At 38.0% G+C, this 17,492-nt stretch overlaps 1 protein-coding gene across 2 annotated transcripts; it reads right to left on the reverse strand.

Moving 5' to 3' along the window:
• Positions 1–2,105: 2,105 nt before the first annotated feature.
• On the reverse strand, positions 2,106–17,483 carry LOC117427023 (vacuolar protein sorting-associated protein 37B-like). 2 transcript variants are annotated; one of them, XM_059033054.1, is made up of 5 exons: positions 17,077–17,483; positions 11,185–11,356; positions 6,852–6,934; positions 5,562–6,066; positions 2,106–4,855 (listed from the first exon to the last, which is right to left on the reverse strand). In XM_059033054.1, exons 1-4 carry the CDS (start codon positions 17,179–17,181, stop codon positions 5,566–5,568), a joined length of 861 nt encoding a protein of 286 aa, XP_058889037.1. In that variant the 5' UTR covers positions 17,182–17,483; the 3' UTR covers positions 2,106–4,855; positions 5,562–5,565. The 2 variants fall into 2 exon arrangements, with proteins under 2 accessions (XP_058889037.1, XP_058889036.1); XM_059033053.1 differs by having other exon boundaries at positions 2,106–6,066.
• Positions 17,484–17,492: the final 9 nt, after the last annotated feature.

Below are 17,492 nucleotides of genomic sequence, written 5' to 3' on the forward strand. Positions count from 1 at the left end.
TAACCTGCACTGCAGATCCCATTTCTGCACGGGTTTGCTGAGTGTATGTCCGGTACCATTGCTTGTCATGTTTTTTGCTCAGAAAAGACAGCCAGAGAAACACTCCAGCCACAAGAGTACTGTACCACCCTCCCCATATACACAAGCAAAATATTTCAATGGGAACATCACTTTCTATACACTCTGCATAAACAGTGAAACATTAAAACACCACTCATTCACTTTGGGGAAACCTCGCACAGCTGACTTAACCACAGATCCAAACCCCCCAAGCCCAATTCTGTGTTTGTAAGTAGGTCACTGTGCTCAAAACCTTCAGTCTGGTTAAAACCTTAACTAAATGATGTCACTTTAAAACAAAAACATCTTTATGGTTCCAAGAAACTCAACAATCCAGAGAGACAGAATGTCCTTATCTTGTCCCCACATGTAACTGAATTAATTGCGAGGAGCCTGGGGGAGGTCCTGTTGTACTTGCTTTCCTTTACTGAGCTTCTTATCAAAGTTTAAAATGTTGTTGTGTGGTGCTATGAGTAACAGTAACCATGGTTACAAGTAATGACGATGCTGGATGAAAAATGGTTAGACCTGGCTATGGGAAAAGCTGTTCACATTTCTTTCAAATTGGTATGCATGTAGGTTTCTGTATTCAGTTTTACTCAAAATAAAATCAAATGCCAAATAGATTATATAATGTTTGCCACATGAAAGACTTTTAAAAATAAGACCATGACAGAATTCAGCGTGTGGATTAAATGTTTAACCACCAGGTGGCACCTTCTGCAACATAAAAAAAAAAAAGTAATGGCACTTGAGTATCTAGAAAAAGCATGACTGTTTCTCAAGTGTGGCTAAACAAACCAATATGTGAAACTGAGCATTCGATTTTGTCATGATGTTGGATGAGTCAGCACTTCTTGAAAAGTTCCCTGATGTGGGTTTTTCCAAGTGCGGCACTACAGCTGAAACCCTCTGCCGGGAGATCATTTAAAACAGAACAAAACCTACAGCTGAAACCCTCTGCCAGGACATTTAAAACAGAACAAAACCTACAGCTGAAACCCTCTGCCGGGAGATCATTTAAAACAGAACAAAACCTACAGCTGAAACCCTCTGCCGGGAGATCATTTAAAACAGAACAAGAACTACAGCTGAAACCCTCTGCCAGGACATCATTTAAAACAGAACAAAACCTACAGCTGAAACCCTCTGCCGGGACATCATTTAAAACAGAACAAGAACTACAGCTGAAACCCTCTGCCAGGACATCATTTAAAACAGAACAAAACCTACAGCTGAAACCCTCTGCCGGGACATCATTTAAAACAGAACAAAACCTACAGCTGAAACCCTCTGCCAGGACATCATTTAAAACAGAACAAAACCTACAGCTGAAACCCACTGCCGGGAGATCATTTAAAACTGAACAAAGCCCACCCCCTTTCTGTCATTCTTTTTACTGGTGCTCTGGTTACCCCTAGAAACAACTGCTGAGCAGCACAGCACTGTGAAACTGCAATCCGTCTCAGCTGTCAAAATATGTACATCCCATTGATCTTCTTTATTTATTTTTTGCACACCATTTATCTCCGTACTTTGTGTTTTAATAAAATACATTTCATTAGGTCACATTTTGCATCAGGTGAAAATTGAATTCCCATCGCCATTACGGAATGAGCCGAGCTGACATGCAGCACCTATCGAAATCAATACAAATAAATCACTGAATTTGACCCTGCTTTAATGATTATCACATCAAATACAGGCCAGCTGATAAAAGCGGTTTAAAACAATCTAGCGAATCACAGAAGCAGCTATGGAATGAGTCAGGTGGATAACACTTTCACGCTATAGTTGTCATCTAGGGCAGTCATTAAAAGGGGGGTGTATTATGTAAAAGCAAAGCTTTTCAAGTGGAACTGTCTTGGTGACTCATACCTGGCAGAGGGAAGTGACTTTTCTTTCAAGCACTGAAATGAAGTGTACAACATAGACAAAGTGCTTGTATTGTACCTACACAGCCTCACAGTCCAAAACAAACAAAGTAATAGATACAATGCATTGTTAATATTTACAGGAATACCATAAGAAGCAAGAAACAGATATACAAACATTTGATTTATTAGACTTAAAATAGTCAGTGGTAACTTATGCAGTCCACCACTACAACCTTCATTAGTCATACAGAACAGTATTATTACAATACATTTTATTTTACATTAGGAGTGTACAAGGAGCTACTTTTTACATTATAAAAACAGCAATTTCTGAGAGTATAGTGCTTACTGAGGCTCACATATCACAGGGAGTTCAAGATCCACCTACTGTTGAACAAGATTCAAATAAAAGGATGAAGATACAATCTCTCTCAATAGTACCAGTTTATTTTACAAAGGTGGTTTGGCAACCACTTTAAACTGGCAAGGCGAGTGCTTTCTAGTTTGACCCGAGACGTATCTGGATTAAATGCTACATGCTAGGCTGGACAGGATGGGCAGCTGCATGTGTATCAAAAGCTACGTTTCCATCTACACCACATGCATGCTAAAAAAAAAAGGCGATACCATGCTTCTTAGCACTATTGCTGACATAAGGTAGGTTTCATATTGTATAAGAAGTTCAGAATCAAGGTTTCGGGTGAAGCTGGCTTCCCACACCTGCATGAAACTAGATTTCAGGTATCTGCATGCTCACTCACTGCAGCATGCAAACGATGGTGATGCAAATCAGTTATGTTAATACACGCTCAATTCTGAAGGTAAACAGGGCTTTCCAAGCTTGGCTTAGCAGCAGAGCCACTGAATTTATCAATAAAAAAAAACACACACAAGCAACACTTTATATATAAAAAAAAAAAAAAAAAAAAAAAACACCATCAGGAACTACAAAAGGCTAGGTGGAGCTTGTACACCCTGAAAGTACACACTTTGACCAATTTTCTGGTTACTTAACTTCTTTGTTTAGGCACAAAGTGCTGTTGAATGGGTATACAGCAAATTAGTCCTTAAGTTTTACTATGGCAATTTAGTTCAGGAAAAAACCTCAGCACCTCAATGAACAAAATGTATAGCATATATGTATTTTTTTCATCACAGCTATTTTTATTTTAATAATGAAAATTGTTAGGAAAGGAGTAGCTAGATTAAAACTTAAATATAATTTCAAAAACCAGACTATATATACACACACACACACATATATATTGACAGTTTGACAAAGTAGGAGTACAAACTCACATTTTTGCAGTTTTTACAGAGAATCTACATATTTCCTTTTTTTTATTTATATATATATATATATATATATATATATATATATATATATATATATATATATATATATATATATATATATATATTTTTAAATCAGATATGCAGTTGATATGTAGGCTGGTACAAAAGTCCTAAATTGGAAACAGCGCTATACATTAGACCATCGTACTGTAGTGTATATTTAAACCAGTTTCTAACACACAAGTGACCAGGCTAGGAGCATAAAGGATGGCTTTAACAGTAGAGAGAGAGCAGAATAGCAAACCACTTGATGGTTTATATTGTGGCACTTGTATCCGATACCTCTCACTGAATTCTGAAAGCAACACTTACATCAGATATTCAGTTACATTACCGTGTTAGATAAAAAAAAGGGTGCAACACAAGGCTATTTACACTCTGCAAAGACCTTTCAATTCACTGCCACAGTTAGGATGGTAACTCTGCAAGTGTTACAGTAAATAGCCCGCTCTGCCTCGCTGATCTTCAAAAGGAAATGATGGGGCTGGCTGATGGGGTGTGCACATGAACACTGGAGTTCAGGAAACAAAACCTGAAGCAACATCATGGCAAAGTGTTCAAGGGCAACAGGACACTTCCAATGGCGTTTTATCAACCACCAAAATTAAAAGCTATGATGCTGTGCTTTTCTTTATTCTCTTAATCCCCAAGTTTTTAAATAATTAGTAAAAACCAAAAGGATAGCAGATGATTTCTCAGACTTGGGTCACAAAAAAAGGGTTTTCCTTTCCTTTGACAAAACCAAAGCAGGTGGCATGTTCTATTTGGTCTAAAATCTTTCCTGAGATAGTGTACCACTGACCACTGAACTAACTAATGCATTACAACATTACTATATGCAACTAAAATAGGCAAACAGCTCACATGTCTATTACTGATAAATGAGTACCGATTGCTTTTTTTTTTATGTTTTGTGTTTCAGAAACCAAAAACAGGGCAGACAGATTCTGAAAATAAATGGCTTCTCCTTTGAACTAGTAATGGTAATACATCTCCTGCATTTCCACATCCCATTCCTACTACACCCTGCTATACTGTATTACAAAACACAGTCTCTTAGGAAGACTAGAACGAAAGGTAACAGTGCCCAATGAGGTGCCTACTGATGCCAGCCAGTTTTCGGTTGTAGTCCACCCATCACAAGCAGTGCTACTAAGGCGCGTTAAAGTCACGTGCATATATGGTTTTAAATGTGCAAGTTCCAGAAACATTTATACAGGTTAATGCTTCTTTAAACTGATATTCCCTGAACATTTTTGACCACCAGCTTAAATGCAAATGACTTTATATCTGTATGTGTATAAAAAGGTGCAACAAAGAGTAGTTATAAAAACTGGTCTGATGTGGAGCCTTCGTGCATATCGTGGGAGGGGAGGGGAGGCATAATAGCAACTTCTGTCAAATATATGCAGTGAAGGATTTATTAAGGATTTATCACATTCATTCTAAAAAAAATCTACCAAGCAAATCCTGAAATAATCCAGTTTCTCAGTTTTTTTTGTTTTGTTTTGTTTTTTTAAATACTCAATAATACAAAATAAAAAAAAAAAAACACCAGCAACCTAAAAAAAAAAAGAAAGAAAGAAAGATCACAAAAACATCTTTGGTAGCCGGTTTACGCTTTTAACCTGATTATTCAAAATGTTTGGGTTCACTTTAGCTGCAGTTTGAACTTCAGCACAGGTGTTATAGCACAGTGTATTGTAAATCCCTTCAACGCACGTTATTGTTGAACTTTCTAGACGGATTCTTAGCCTACTCTCTAAAGTGTACCCCAGAGTACAGTGCTGTTCAATCAGGAATATCCAGGGTTATTGTACAGCGTGTCCTATTTTGTGATCACTCATGAAATGTAAATAACAATTCTAAAATGTTGTAAACAGGATAAAATTAAGATTACTATTATATGAAAAAAAAGACTTAAAATAGGGAAAACTTAAACTTGTAATGTATTTAAAATGCGCTACCACAGCTATGTTTCCAATAATGGGAAAAATATATATAAAACTATCTGTATGACTAAACAGCCTGGAGTGAATCAGGACTCACAGAGCAGTTTGAATTCTCTACAAAAGCGATAAATACAACCAAAACATACCTTAACTAATTATATAAAACTGAAGTGGGTTTTTGTTATGTTTCTTTTACCAAATATCCAGGCATTTACAAGCATACAGTATGTGAATCCTATCAAACAGCTTTCCAATGCATATGTATGTATTTTACATGTGTTTCGACCATCCAGACATTTGCACTTAACTACAGTACCTGTTCACTGCATGATAAAGCCGGGCTGCGGGGCGAGGCGAGGTGGGGGTCTTTGGGGGAGTGCTGGTGGGTACTGATGCAGAAACAGGTTGGGGTAGCCTGCCATAGGCTGGTTTGGGAGTGGGTTGCCAACTCGAGGAGGTATAGGAGGGTACGGAGTGGCTGGGTATGGCAGAGGAGCTGGCCCTGATTGCATTGCAGCACTGAAAGGAGTGGGCTGGGTGGTGCCCATGGCTGGAGGTGCAGGCGGAGCCCGTCTTGGCATGGGGACAGGAGGAACGTTGCTGTCGGAGGAGAATGAAGGGGGCGCCTGGGGGGCTGGGGTTGCTTCTGTAGCCAGGGGAGCCTGCGCTGGAGCCTGGGGCAGCCGGTGTCCCTTCAGCACCATCTCCCGGAGCTTGTCGATTTTCACCCGCCGCAGGTGAGCCAGTTTCCGCTTGCTCTGATACTCATCAATGAACGAGTCCAAAGACGATTCCCCTTCGAGAAACGTTTCAGCCATGTTCTAAACAAAGAAACAAAGAATTCAATACGTTTTTTGGTCATATACAATTTAAGATGCAAGTAAGACATCAGCTTTTTATTTATTTATTTATTTATTTAATTTTATTAATAAAAGACCATTATTTTTCTGGGACAGGGGCTTATTTTTACATACTTATTTTTACATGTGTTTCTGAAACGTGACTGTTGATTAAGTGTCTCCTAGAAGAGAACTGATGTGTCAAAGAAAAAGCTAGAGGGGGGCTGTTTCAATATTGAGCACCCTTTTCAAGCCACAGCAATTCACTCAAGATCATGAATACGTTATGTGTCATAAAGAAAGTACTTCCTGCATTACTGCATTTATTCAGCATTGTGAAACAGTGTTACATGTCAATAGAAATATGTTGCAATCTAACAAGGCAAAACCTGGTAGAAACAGATTAGGGTTCTATTGGGTTTGTCCATATGCACCAACAATGTAAAATACAATGAACAATAAAAACACTGTGTCACATGCTAATGCTGGCAGCATTAGTAAAATGTTAATGTCAAAGAAGGCTATAAATAAAGAGTAAGCAACCGAATACTGTAAATGGCCCAATTGTTTTGTAGTCTATACTTTTTTTTTTTTTTCTCAACTATTTAATGGTGATCTGCACTACTGGTTTTATAATCCAACAGCAGACATTTCATAAATGTCAATCTTTCCCTCATTAATCCAACAGTTCCCTCTAAATAACTTGCAATTCAGGTTACATTTCCACTTTTCCATTTTCCACAGCGTAGGCAGAGACTGCACCTCACCTCTGTTTCTTCTTCAATTTTCGCTCCTTCTGCTTGCAGGAGAGCCAGGAGTGTGTCGATGGAGCCCCTGCTGGACTGGTGATCTATAAAAAGTTCAATCAAACAATCACAGATCTAAATAAGGAAACAGTAAGTGTTGCCTGACGGCTTCAATACCCTGAACACAATAAAAAAAAGAGGTATCATCTATCAGTGTTGTCTGCACAGTATGTGCCTGTAGGTATACAAGAGCCAATTAATAGAGGGGATCCGAGTGAGTTTGAACCGTGCAGCAGGAGAGGGGCTGTTGCAATAGTGTGGTGGAACTCAATTTTAAGATTGAGAACACGTGTCATGCAGCTCATTTGCAAGCATGAAAACAAACAAGTTTCAAGGCACAAATTTCTTCAAACACAAAGTAAGAGCTTGAAAAACATGTAAAGGATTTCTCCGGGTGGGAGAAAACAGGGGAAAATAAGACCGATTTATGTAGGCAATATCTAAAAGTTCACACTGCATCATAGTTCTGAAAGGATTAGTAAATGTTGATTCAGGAAGACCGACATAGAAACAGTTATAGTGAATGACCTTTAAAATGATAAAAGGAACAAACCAATACCTGATTGTGTTAAGTAGCCAACTGTAATCCTACTTTACTGTGGGTGTGTTGGAGGAACAGTAGGTTTTATGGGAAAGAGCTTGCAACAATGATAATTAAAACTGTATACACCACAACCAACTGCTTCATTTATGGTACGACAAGAGTGAGGGCCATAAATGGTAACACCCAGTCTTTGTAAACTAGAAACAAATTGACAAAGTTTCCACTTTTCAACGCGCCTCACTCCTCCACAGAAGATTGAATAGGTAAAGCTGGATCATGTAAAGTGTTTTTTTGCACATGTAGTAAGGATGACAATTTACACAAGGTATAAGATTTTGCCTGCTGTTACACTTTGCCTTCACTATATCCCTGCGGTTTAAATCAGGATCGATAAATAAAGGTTGGATTTCACATGGACTTGCCGGTCCCTTACTGCTATTGGCTTCTTCAACAGACTAGAATTCTAAAATCTTTCTGAAATGGTCTCAAGTGGGTGACCACGCCAGCTCTTCGATGGCACCATTTCCTTTCTCCTCAAATCTCTAAAACCGTCTCTGTTGTCACACAGTGAACACAGAGCAATACTGTTCTGCTAACGGACCACAGCAAAAAAGATTCTACATGTAGAGCACTGAACGCAATAGTTGTAATCACCATTGTTCTTGTGCAGAACTGTAAGGATGTTTTTTTTTATTTTTATGAAATGTCAGTTGCCATAGAGATATTTCAGAGATATTCAGGCTGCCAATACAGCATGACTCAGATCAGACAATAGTCTATTTGCCTCTAGGCACGATTTTCATCTAGGTCACTTAAGCCAAATGTCTAAAGCTGAAATAAGCGGACTAGGATTTCTGGGTATATCCATAAATAGGGCAGTGAATGAAAAAATTGGGTTCCTTACTTTTGTATGGATACACAGTGCTGTGCTCACTGTATTTTGGATTATAATACTTTAAGTTGAAAAGTACTTGGATTTCATAATCACAAGCAATTACTTTCCAAGGTTTGACTGTTCAGATGTTCATATGAATTTGAAAAGAACTATGTAAAAATGTGTGCGTGTGGAGAAATTATATATTTTTAATATTATAATATATATATATATATATATAATATATATATATATATATATATATATATATATATATATATATATATATATATATATATATATATATATATATATATATATATATACACACACACACAGTACTGTGCAAAAGTTTTAGGCAGGTGTGAAAAAATACTGTAAAGTAAGAATGCTTTCAAAAATAGACATGTTAATAGTTTATATTTATCAATTAACAAAATGCAAAGTGAGTGAACAGAAGAAAAATCTACATCAAATCAATATTTGGTGTGACCACCCTTTGCCTTCAAAACAGCATCAATTCTTCTAGGTACACTTGCACACAGTTTTTGAAGGAACTCAGCAGGTAGGTTGGCCCAAACATCTTGGAGAACTAACCACAGTTCTGTGGATTTAGGCAGCCTCAGTTGCTTCTCTCTCTTCATGTAATCCCAGACAGACTCGATGATGTTGAGATCAGGGCTCTGTGGGGGTTATACCATCACTTCCAGGACTCCTTGCTCTTCTTTACGCTGAAGATAGTTCTTAATGACTTTCGCTGTATGTTTGGGGTCGTCATTCTGCAGAATAAATTTGGGGCCAATCAGATGCCTCCCTGATGGTATTGCATGATGGATAAGTATCTGCCTGTACTTCTCAGCATTGAGGAGACCATTAATTCTGACCAAATCCCCAACTCCATTTGCAGAAATGCAGTCCCAAACTTGCAAGGAACCTCCACCATGCTTCACTGTTGCCTGCAGACACTCATTCGTGTACCGCTCTCCAGCCCTTCGGCGAACAAACTGCCTTCTGCTACAGCCAAATATTTCAAATTTTGACTCATCAGTCCAGAGCACCTGCTGCCATTTTTCTGCACCTCAGTTCCTGTGTTTTCGTGCATAGTTGAGTCGCTTGGCCTTGTTTCCACGTCGGAGGTATGGCTTTTTGGCCGCAAGTCTTCCATGAAGGCCACTTCTGACCAGACTTCTCCGGACAGTAGATGGGTGTACCAGGGTCCCACTGTTTTCTGCCAATTCTGAGCTGATGGCACTGCTGGACATCTTCCGATTGCGAAGGGAAGTAAGCATGATGTGTCTTTCATCTGCTGCAGCAAGTTTCCTTGGCCGACCACTGCGTCTACGGTCCTCAACGTTGCCCGTTTCTTTGTGCTTCTTCAAAAGAGCTTGGACAGCACATCTGGAAACCCCTGTCTGCCTTGAAATTTCTGCCTGGGAGAGACCTTGCTGATGCAGTATAACTACCTTGTGTCTTGTTGCTGTGCTCAGTCTTGCCATGGTGTATGACTTTTGACAGTAAACTGTCTTCAGCAACCTCACCTTGTTAGCTGAGTTTGGCTGTTCCTCACCCAGTTTTTTTCCTCCTACACAGCTGTTTCTGTTTCAGTTAATGATTGTGTTTCAACCTACATAATGAATTGATGATCATTAGCACCTGTTTGGTATAATTGTTTAATCATACACCTGACTATATGCCTACAAAATCCCTGACTTTGTGCAAGTGTACCTAGAAGAATTGATGCTGTTTTGAAGGCAAAGGGTGGTCACACCAAACATGGATTTGATTTAGATTTTTCTTCTGTTCACTCACTTTGCATTTAGTTAATTGATAAATATAATCTATTAATATGTCTATTTTTGAAAGCATTCTTACTTTACAGCATTTTTTCACACCTGCCTAAAACTTTTGCACAGTACTAATAATATATATATATATATATATATATATATATATATATATATATATATATACATATATATATATATATAATATATTAGGTGTGGGCAAAGATATAAAAATTGTATATCGATATCGTGCACGTGTTTTGATATTGATATCGAAGTCTTCCAAAATACAGAAAACTATAGTAACACAATTTCAATACGAAACATATACATATAGACGTTAACAGATATTTACATAAAAGCAATAACTTACTTTAACTTAGTATCTTAATATCCATGGAGAAAAACAAGGTCTTGTTATATTGTTTTACTATTCTCTAATGCGCGACACATCTAAAAGTATTAAGTATGGCGTCAAGCTGAATGTTGCATTATTGAGATACACACACAACTTTTTTTTTTAGGCAAAATGGACTGTGATTCACCCTGTGATCAGCAAACTCACCTGCTGAGTGAGCTCACTCAAGCTGACTATAGTAAACAGCTGTGTAAACCCGCTAAACCAGTACAGTATTTGAAAACCGCCTCCCATTGCAAACAGCAGATGCCCACAAGGCAATTGGGAAGCATGTTGGGCTTTCTAAAGTTTAAATAAATTCCATGTGATTAGAAAGGTTGTCAGTGATATTGCCCGCACATGCCTTAACCAAATAATTTGTAATATGTAAATGTTACTTAAATACCCCTTTAATCTAACCAACCTGCTAAGCAGGGGTATGTACATACATAGCAAAGTGTGTACGACACAGTGCATGCTGGGGCAGGGGCAACAAACAATGAAGTTAGAAGGTTCACAAACATATTTAATGAAGTCAAAACCTACACTGAAGCAACAAAGTAAAAAAAGCCACAAAAAGTTACTTTGATCCCCAAAAATTACACTGAAATTCAAAGTATCCAAATGAAGCTTTGCTGCACACTTCGAATGTAAACCCCACATCATGCCTTGAGGTCACAGATGACAATAATTACCTAGTGTCGTTTTCCTCATCTGATACTTCTCAAACAGCTCCTGCAGTTGACAGTATTTCTTTGTTACCTGCACTTTCAGACAGTCTAGTTTGGGCTGATGTAGGAGGTTTTGTTCTGCTAAGCTGCGATTACTTGCTAGGGTCATTTCTTTCGTCAGCTTCACATTCTGCACCTGCAAAAACAGACAGAGAATGCACATTTCTTGTTTGTGTCAGACAACGTGCTTCGCATGTTAAACCAGAACAGCTGTCGTTCTGACTAAACACCAGATATTTTATTTCTGCTTATTTATTTTAAACATTTGTGAACAGAAACAAAGTGTCCCATACAGCACATGAACCGAGTTTCCTTCTGCTCAGAAACCCAGTAGAGCAAGTAATGTCTGTACAGTACTGAAGACAATGCCAAGAGTCTAAGCAGGGATCGGATTCCCCTCTATGAATGGGCTCTTGTATACCTACAAGCACATACTGTGCAGACACCTGTTCTGTAAACACACCTTTCGTTCCCTGCACTGTAGGTATAAACAGGACCAGCCCACACAGTAGGACCTGGAAAGATACAGTATTCAAAAGGATATATTTCTGCTGTTCTATACTGTATGTGAAGCATAACATCTTTAACCACGTTCACTTTCTTGTGCGTAATCATATGCTTTAAAATTACATCTGAAGTGGCACGTTTCAGAAAATTATATACTTCAGTAGCGATTACTCGGGCTTGGACAAAATCCTTTACTGCATGTACTATACATTTTTAGCACATGTGTTTCAAAGTATTCCATTTTTGTTACAGAACTGGTAGCTGTTAAATGTAAAAAAAAAGAATGGACATGTTATCCAAAAACACAGTAGAAAGACTTGTCCATTGATTTAGCATTTTTATAAATAACACAAAACACATTTTATATACAGTATGTGAGACTATAAGTTAGTCTGAGATAAGAAATACCTTTTTTTTTTTTGTAACAGTATCAGAAATTAGCACGTTTCTTTTTGAAGCTTTGATTGATATAAATATTTATATATTTAACATACCAGGAACCAAACACCATAGGATCTCTGTTCAGTTACCTTACTTTAAACTACTAAGTACTCAATGTAATCAAATCCATCTGTACTCTCATTCAAATGTGTGTGGTAATAATAGGGATCACTTAAAAATGTTCAAGTGGAAAAACTGGCGAGCCTTGTAAATTTGGCAGCATTTATGTTAAAGGCCCCAAGGTCTTCTTAAAAGCACACATTACTAATGCTGAAGTTTTTTTTTAAATAGACAGATTCCACTGTGGCTATAAGCAACAAACATCCTGACTCGGCTTTACATAAAGGAACAGGGCTTTCAGAATGATCTATCAGTAGATCCGCTTGTCCATACGTGCAAAAAAAAAAAAAAAAGTGTAAGATTGTCATATGAGAGTCTCAATAAACTGACAATTAATATCTCAAAATTCAACACAACCCTAAAGGCGCCTGCACTATATCCCCATTCCTGTGCGGGATATGCTTTTTACATTTTAACCGTACAGTACTACTTATTTTAAATTCTGTCATGTTTTGCCAATTTGTGAAACTGTGCCATTAAGTCCCACGTTAGTTTGTGGTGGCCATGGATCTGGATTTTGAAGGATGCCAAAACTTGACATGAATCATGCTGCCTACACGTTTGGAAAACTGTAAGATTTGGGTTGGTTTAAAAAAATAAAAATAAGAAATACAATGGGAAGTCTCATAGTCTGACGTTACTGAATATATTAGTAATCCGTACATAATACAGAAACCTTCATCTGACTTGTTTTAACCAGCTCAAGAAACTATGAGGCACTCTACCGGCAACTTTAATAAAACTTGTCAGGATGACCTTTCTGCCGTCTGGGAGTTCCCAAAGCATAAAAACAAGCTGGCAAACAAGACAGTCCCACACCAGCGGCAAGGCCTGTGGTTAAAGACAGAGGAGCAGCACTCACCAGATGCCCGCCCGCCCACAGTGTTTGTTTCTGGCTAATTATGAAGCTGCACTGCACGGTGTCTGTAATTCACGATTCCACACTCGCACCACTAAATGCCAGCTTTGGTACCTAAAAACAGAACCAGTAAAGCGCGCTAAAGCATTGAATTTTTACTACAAACCAAAGACGACCTTCAGGTCAATGACTGTAAACAACAGGTTTCACAATGTGCATATCAAAGACTGCGGAGAAAGTGTAAATAACCTACTGCAGTAAACTTAATCTACATAAGGTTTCCCCAACTAATTCACTGTAGTGTAGGGTTATACGGTCTGCAGCTTTCCTTTCTGATGGGAAACGGGATCAAAGCAAGATGTGGACACTAGACTCTTGCTCATATATTATCTGTCCTTCGGATGAGACATAAAACCGAGGTCCTACTGTAAGTGACTGCAGCAGCAGCAGCAGTTGCTGATGCATAGTTTACCCCCTAGTCTCTGTAAGCTTGTGTATTCGGGCAGTGACGTCATTGTTCATCTTTTCTCGGCAGTAAGTCACGTTGCTGCTTGTGTATTCGGGCAGTAACATTTTGGTTTTGGGTAGTCATGTCTTTTATTGCCGATTTGAATACACATTCATCACTACTGTACTCAAATGTACCTTTGAGAAGCAAAAAATGGTTTAAAAAGTGTGTCTTAAATTCATAGGAATACGGTAAATGTCTAAAATAAATGTACACCTTAAAGTCACATCCAGAATATGGTTGGCAGCACTCAAGTTGTTTATCTTTTGTTAAATATTTTACCTATTTGCCTACCCCTACCTTTATATACAATGTAACAGATACAGTAGACTACTGCAAGAACCATGAAAACAGAAAAGTTTATGAAATTAAACAAAAGTGTATAATACGGAATTAGAAAGATTAGGAATAACAGGTTAAACTTTGTTAAGGGTTTTGTTTAACTCCAGTACTAATGTAGACTACCATAGGATAAAACCACACATTCTCCAGAACACAATATCCTCAGAGTGGGACCCCAGCTCACCACAACTTACTCTCTCAGACACTTGATTAAAAAAAGAAAGTGCATAAACAGATATGGTCTGGTGTTAAAACAAAACTGCGGCATGTATATAGGAGTTATTATAGTCAACAGTATTGAGAGGAAGTTAATTCAGTCAGATACAATATCAAAAAAGCAGAAGCAAAAACCACAGCTTCAGAAACACAGTAGGCTATTTTTTTATTGGGACTTTTTCTTTTATTTTGCATTTTAAAAACAAACACTTCCGGAGTATCCTTTTTATGCAAACAAAAGAAGAAAAACAAAAAAACACAGCTTCAGAAACACTTGGGACTTGGGTCAAATCCTAATCCTGTCTACACAATAGAACAAAGCTCCTAGAACAAAGCTTTAACTTCTGAGTTATTTGATATAAAAAAATAAATAAATCAATAAAAAGTCTGTTTTGTTGAAACTGCATGAGGATTATTACAAGATAACTAAAATAGCACATATTTAAATCAGAACGAGTACTGCTGCCAAGCGATCAATGAAAACGGTCCTTTATAGCTACAAAAAATAACCTTAATCCTGTACTGTGCTCTCTGGCAGCTGTCAGAACGTGCTCCAGGCTAGGAAAAGATGCCTGAAACACTACATTCCCAGATAAGGAGAAGGAGTTTAATTACACAGCATTACACAGGGGGCAAACACAGCACTATTTACTATTCCGGTGTTCATTTTCTATATTCTAGAAAATGAAACTCCCCCTCGCCTTCATAAAAGATGATATATTATAATAAACAATATATGTGATGCATGATTTTGCAGCACAAGATGATTACGAAGCTCTCCACAGGCGAGGGTAATTGGTGTTGATTGTGCTGATTTACCATTCCCAGTGAAACATGTGAAGAAACAGCTGCTGGGGTTTGTGTGGATTGCTGTTCTCCGCAGAGTCTAAGAAAAAGCAGAAAACAACACAAACCCAAGCAGCTGCCGCTTCACTTGTTTCACTTTGAATCGTAAATTAGAGTAATCCACCCCAATGACCCTCACCTGATTGACAGTACCTGGACTTTGTGAAGCACGAATGCACGACTATGAGTAATGGTTGAATGCTGTTGGGTACACATACTGAGCTGCTGTTTACAGCACTGAGCCACCGAACCACAGACCCTTCTTTCCTTCCAGCATTTCTCACTCAGCTGTCAGAGTCTTTTTTTTTCTTAAGGTCATAAAAGACCCACTTTACTAGAATGCAATAAGTAGTACATCAAAGTAATTTATATTGTCAAGAGAGCTCCCTAAATCCTTACCATCTCTCCTGTAGTTAATATACAGTACTGGAGTATTTGTTTCTGTTATACAGTTCTTTAGTAGATTTTCTGATTGGAAAATACTGGTACATCTACACGTCTCATTCTTTCAACAGCAATGTGTATGTCTCATCTGTAATAATTGGAAGTACTGTAGCAACTAGCTGCAGTACTGTAAACCATAAATGCCTTGACAGCGATCATGTTTTGAAATTCAAAGGTGTTTGAAAGTGAATGCCATCCCATTAATTCAGAATTTCTCCCTGCTTTTTACCTGCTGGCTTTTCAAATGAAAGCCATGCACTGACCCCTCTCACCATACAGGGGGGCTACAGTAAATTAAAGTCATTTCCACTTCATGAAAAGTCTGGGAGGTGAGCAGAACAAAACATCTTGGTTTCAGATGACTGTCCGACATGATTAACATTGATATCTATACACTAACTAACTGTGCTAGCTTTTTTTTTGTTAAAACTATGCTGGAAACGTTGTGAAAGAGCAAAAAAAGTGTGGATTACCAAAGCTGGTCACTAATCATATGTGTTCCGATTCAAGAGCCCTTCTGTGGTTTGGCCATGAAGCTGAAAAGCCATGCACTTCTAAACATGCCAAAAACAGTACTGCACAGTACATCAAGTAAGGCTTTTAAGTGTGCCCACTAAAGACTTCAATATTCCCTTTGCAACAGTTTCCATCATTATAACACAGTTTCGTTTACTTGCCTATATACCAAAACAATCAATCTCATGGAACTGTGGTATCTGAAACACAATCTTAAAAGAAAATTTTGCAAAAATAGCTCCGTTTTTTTGCTTCCAAAAGTAAAACCCATTAAATGAATAAATTAAATTTTAAAAAAAGTAAGGTTGTTTTTAAAAATATAATTTTCATTCTAAACTATCCTGTTGTGCGAGTCTTTGAAACTGCACCCTCTTAGTCAATGTTGGCATCAGGTCTTGACATCATGATACATCGATTCAATAATGAAAACAGATGGTTTAATTTTCACATTCTCATCGCATTAGCCATCCTTGCTTTGTTGCTTAAAGGGCTTCAGTTCACCAAGAAAAAAAAGCAAACGTGTTAAAATATACGACAAAAAAACAACGTTGCATGAGGTACAAGGCGTTTCACAGGTTTACCTGAAGCAGGTATTGTTTGCGAACTGAATGTGTGATATCTGGACGCACAACAGGAGTGAACTGGTTTAACCCAGTCTTGAGTTCCCCTTTCGTCACCTTGGGACAGGTAGACTCGCCTGGTTCGATTAATAAATAATTTTATAATAACAACAACAACGACTGTAAAGACAGACACGGAAATGAAAGCGGCAAGATTTTTGTACAGCTGTAATCCATCAATACTGTAAAATAACACAGTAACAACGAATACGTGTTAGAATTACGAAACCAAAGTGTGTCAGGAATTAAGTGATTCGTTTTTAAAATAACTGTCCCGTTTAAATAAATTCGGAGATGTCTCCGTTGTCCCGTGTAAACTTTTTCTCGGTACACAGTATGGAGCGCTGAAATTCAATCAGCCCACCCAGGCCTTCTCTCCACCTTCCCGCTGTGTTAATAATATTTGTTGTTCCCTCAAATAAAACGGATATTCTTACCTCGTCCATCTCCTGGATCATGTTACTCAGTTTTTCATCGTCGTCCAGCAGCTCGTTTAACTGCACTAGGGTCAAAGAGCTGAATTTGTTACCGTTCACCGACATCTCTGCAGCCGCGGTGTTATATTATTTAATCCCCGTTTGAGGTTCGAGCGTCTCACCGAAACTGACTGCTCCAAACCGGAAGTGCTGCTTGTCCCCGAAGTGTCAAATCAGGAGGAAGGAGCGGCCCGACGTCATACAAAAAAAGGATTCCTTTCACAGTTCGATGATGTCATTTGTTTAGCTGGATTTTCTGTGCATTTTTTAATTTTTTATTTATTTCTTTGTACGTTTGTTGTTTATATAAAATATAAACTTTTACATAAGCAGACTTTAATTTACAACTTTATATGTATTACTAGGCACATAAAATA

The sequence above is a fragment of the Acipenser ruthenus genome, chromosome 11 (assembly GCF_902713425.1).
Source record: "Acipenser ruthenus chromosome 11, fAciRut3.2 maternal haplotype, whole genome shotgun sequence".
Taxonomy (NCBI): domain Eukaryota; kingdom Metazoa; phylum Chordata; class Actinopteri; order Acipenseriformes; family Acipenseridae; genus Acipenser; species Acipenser ruthenus.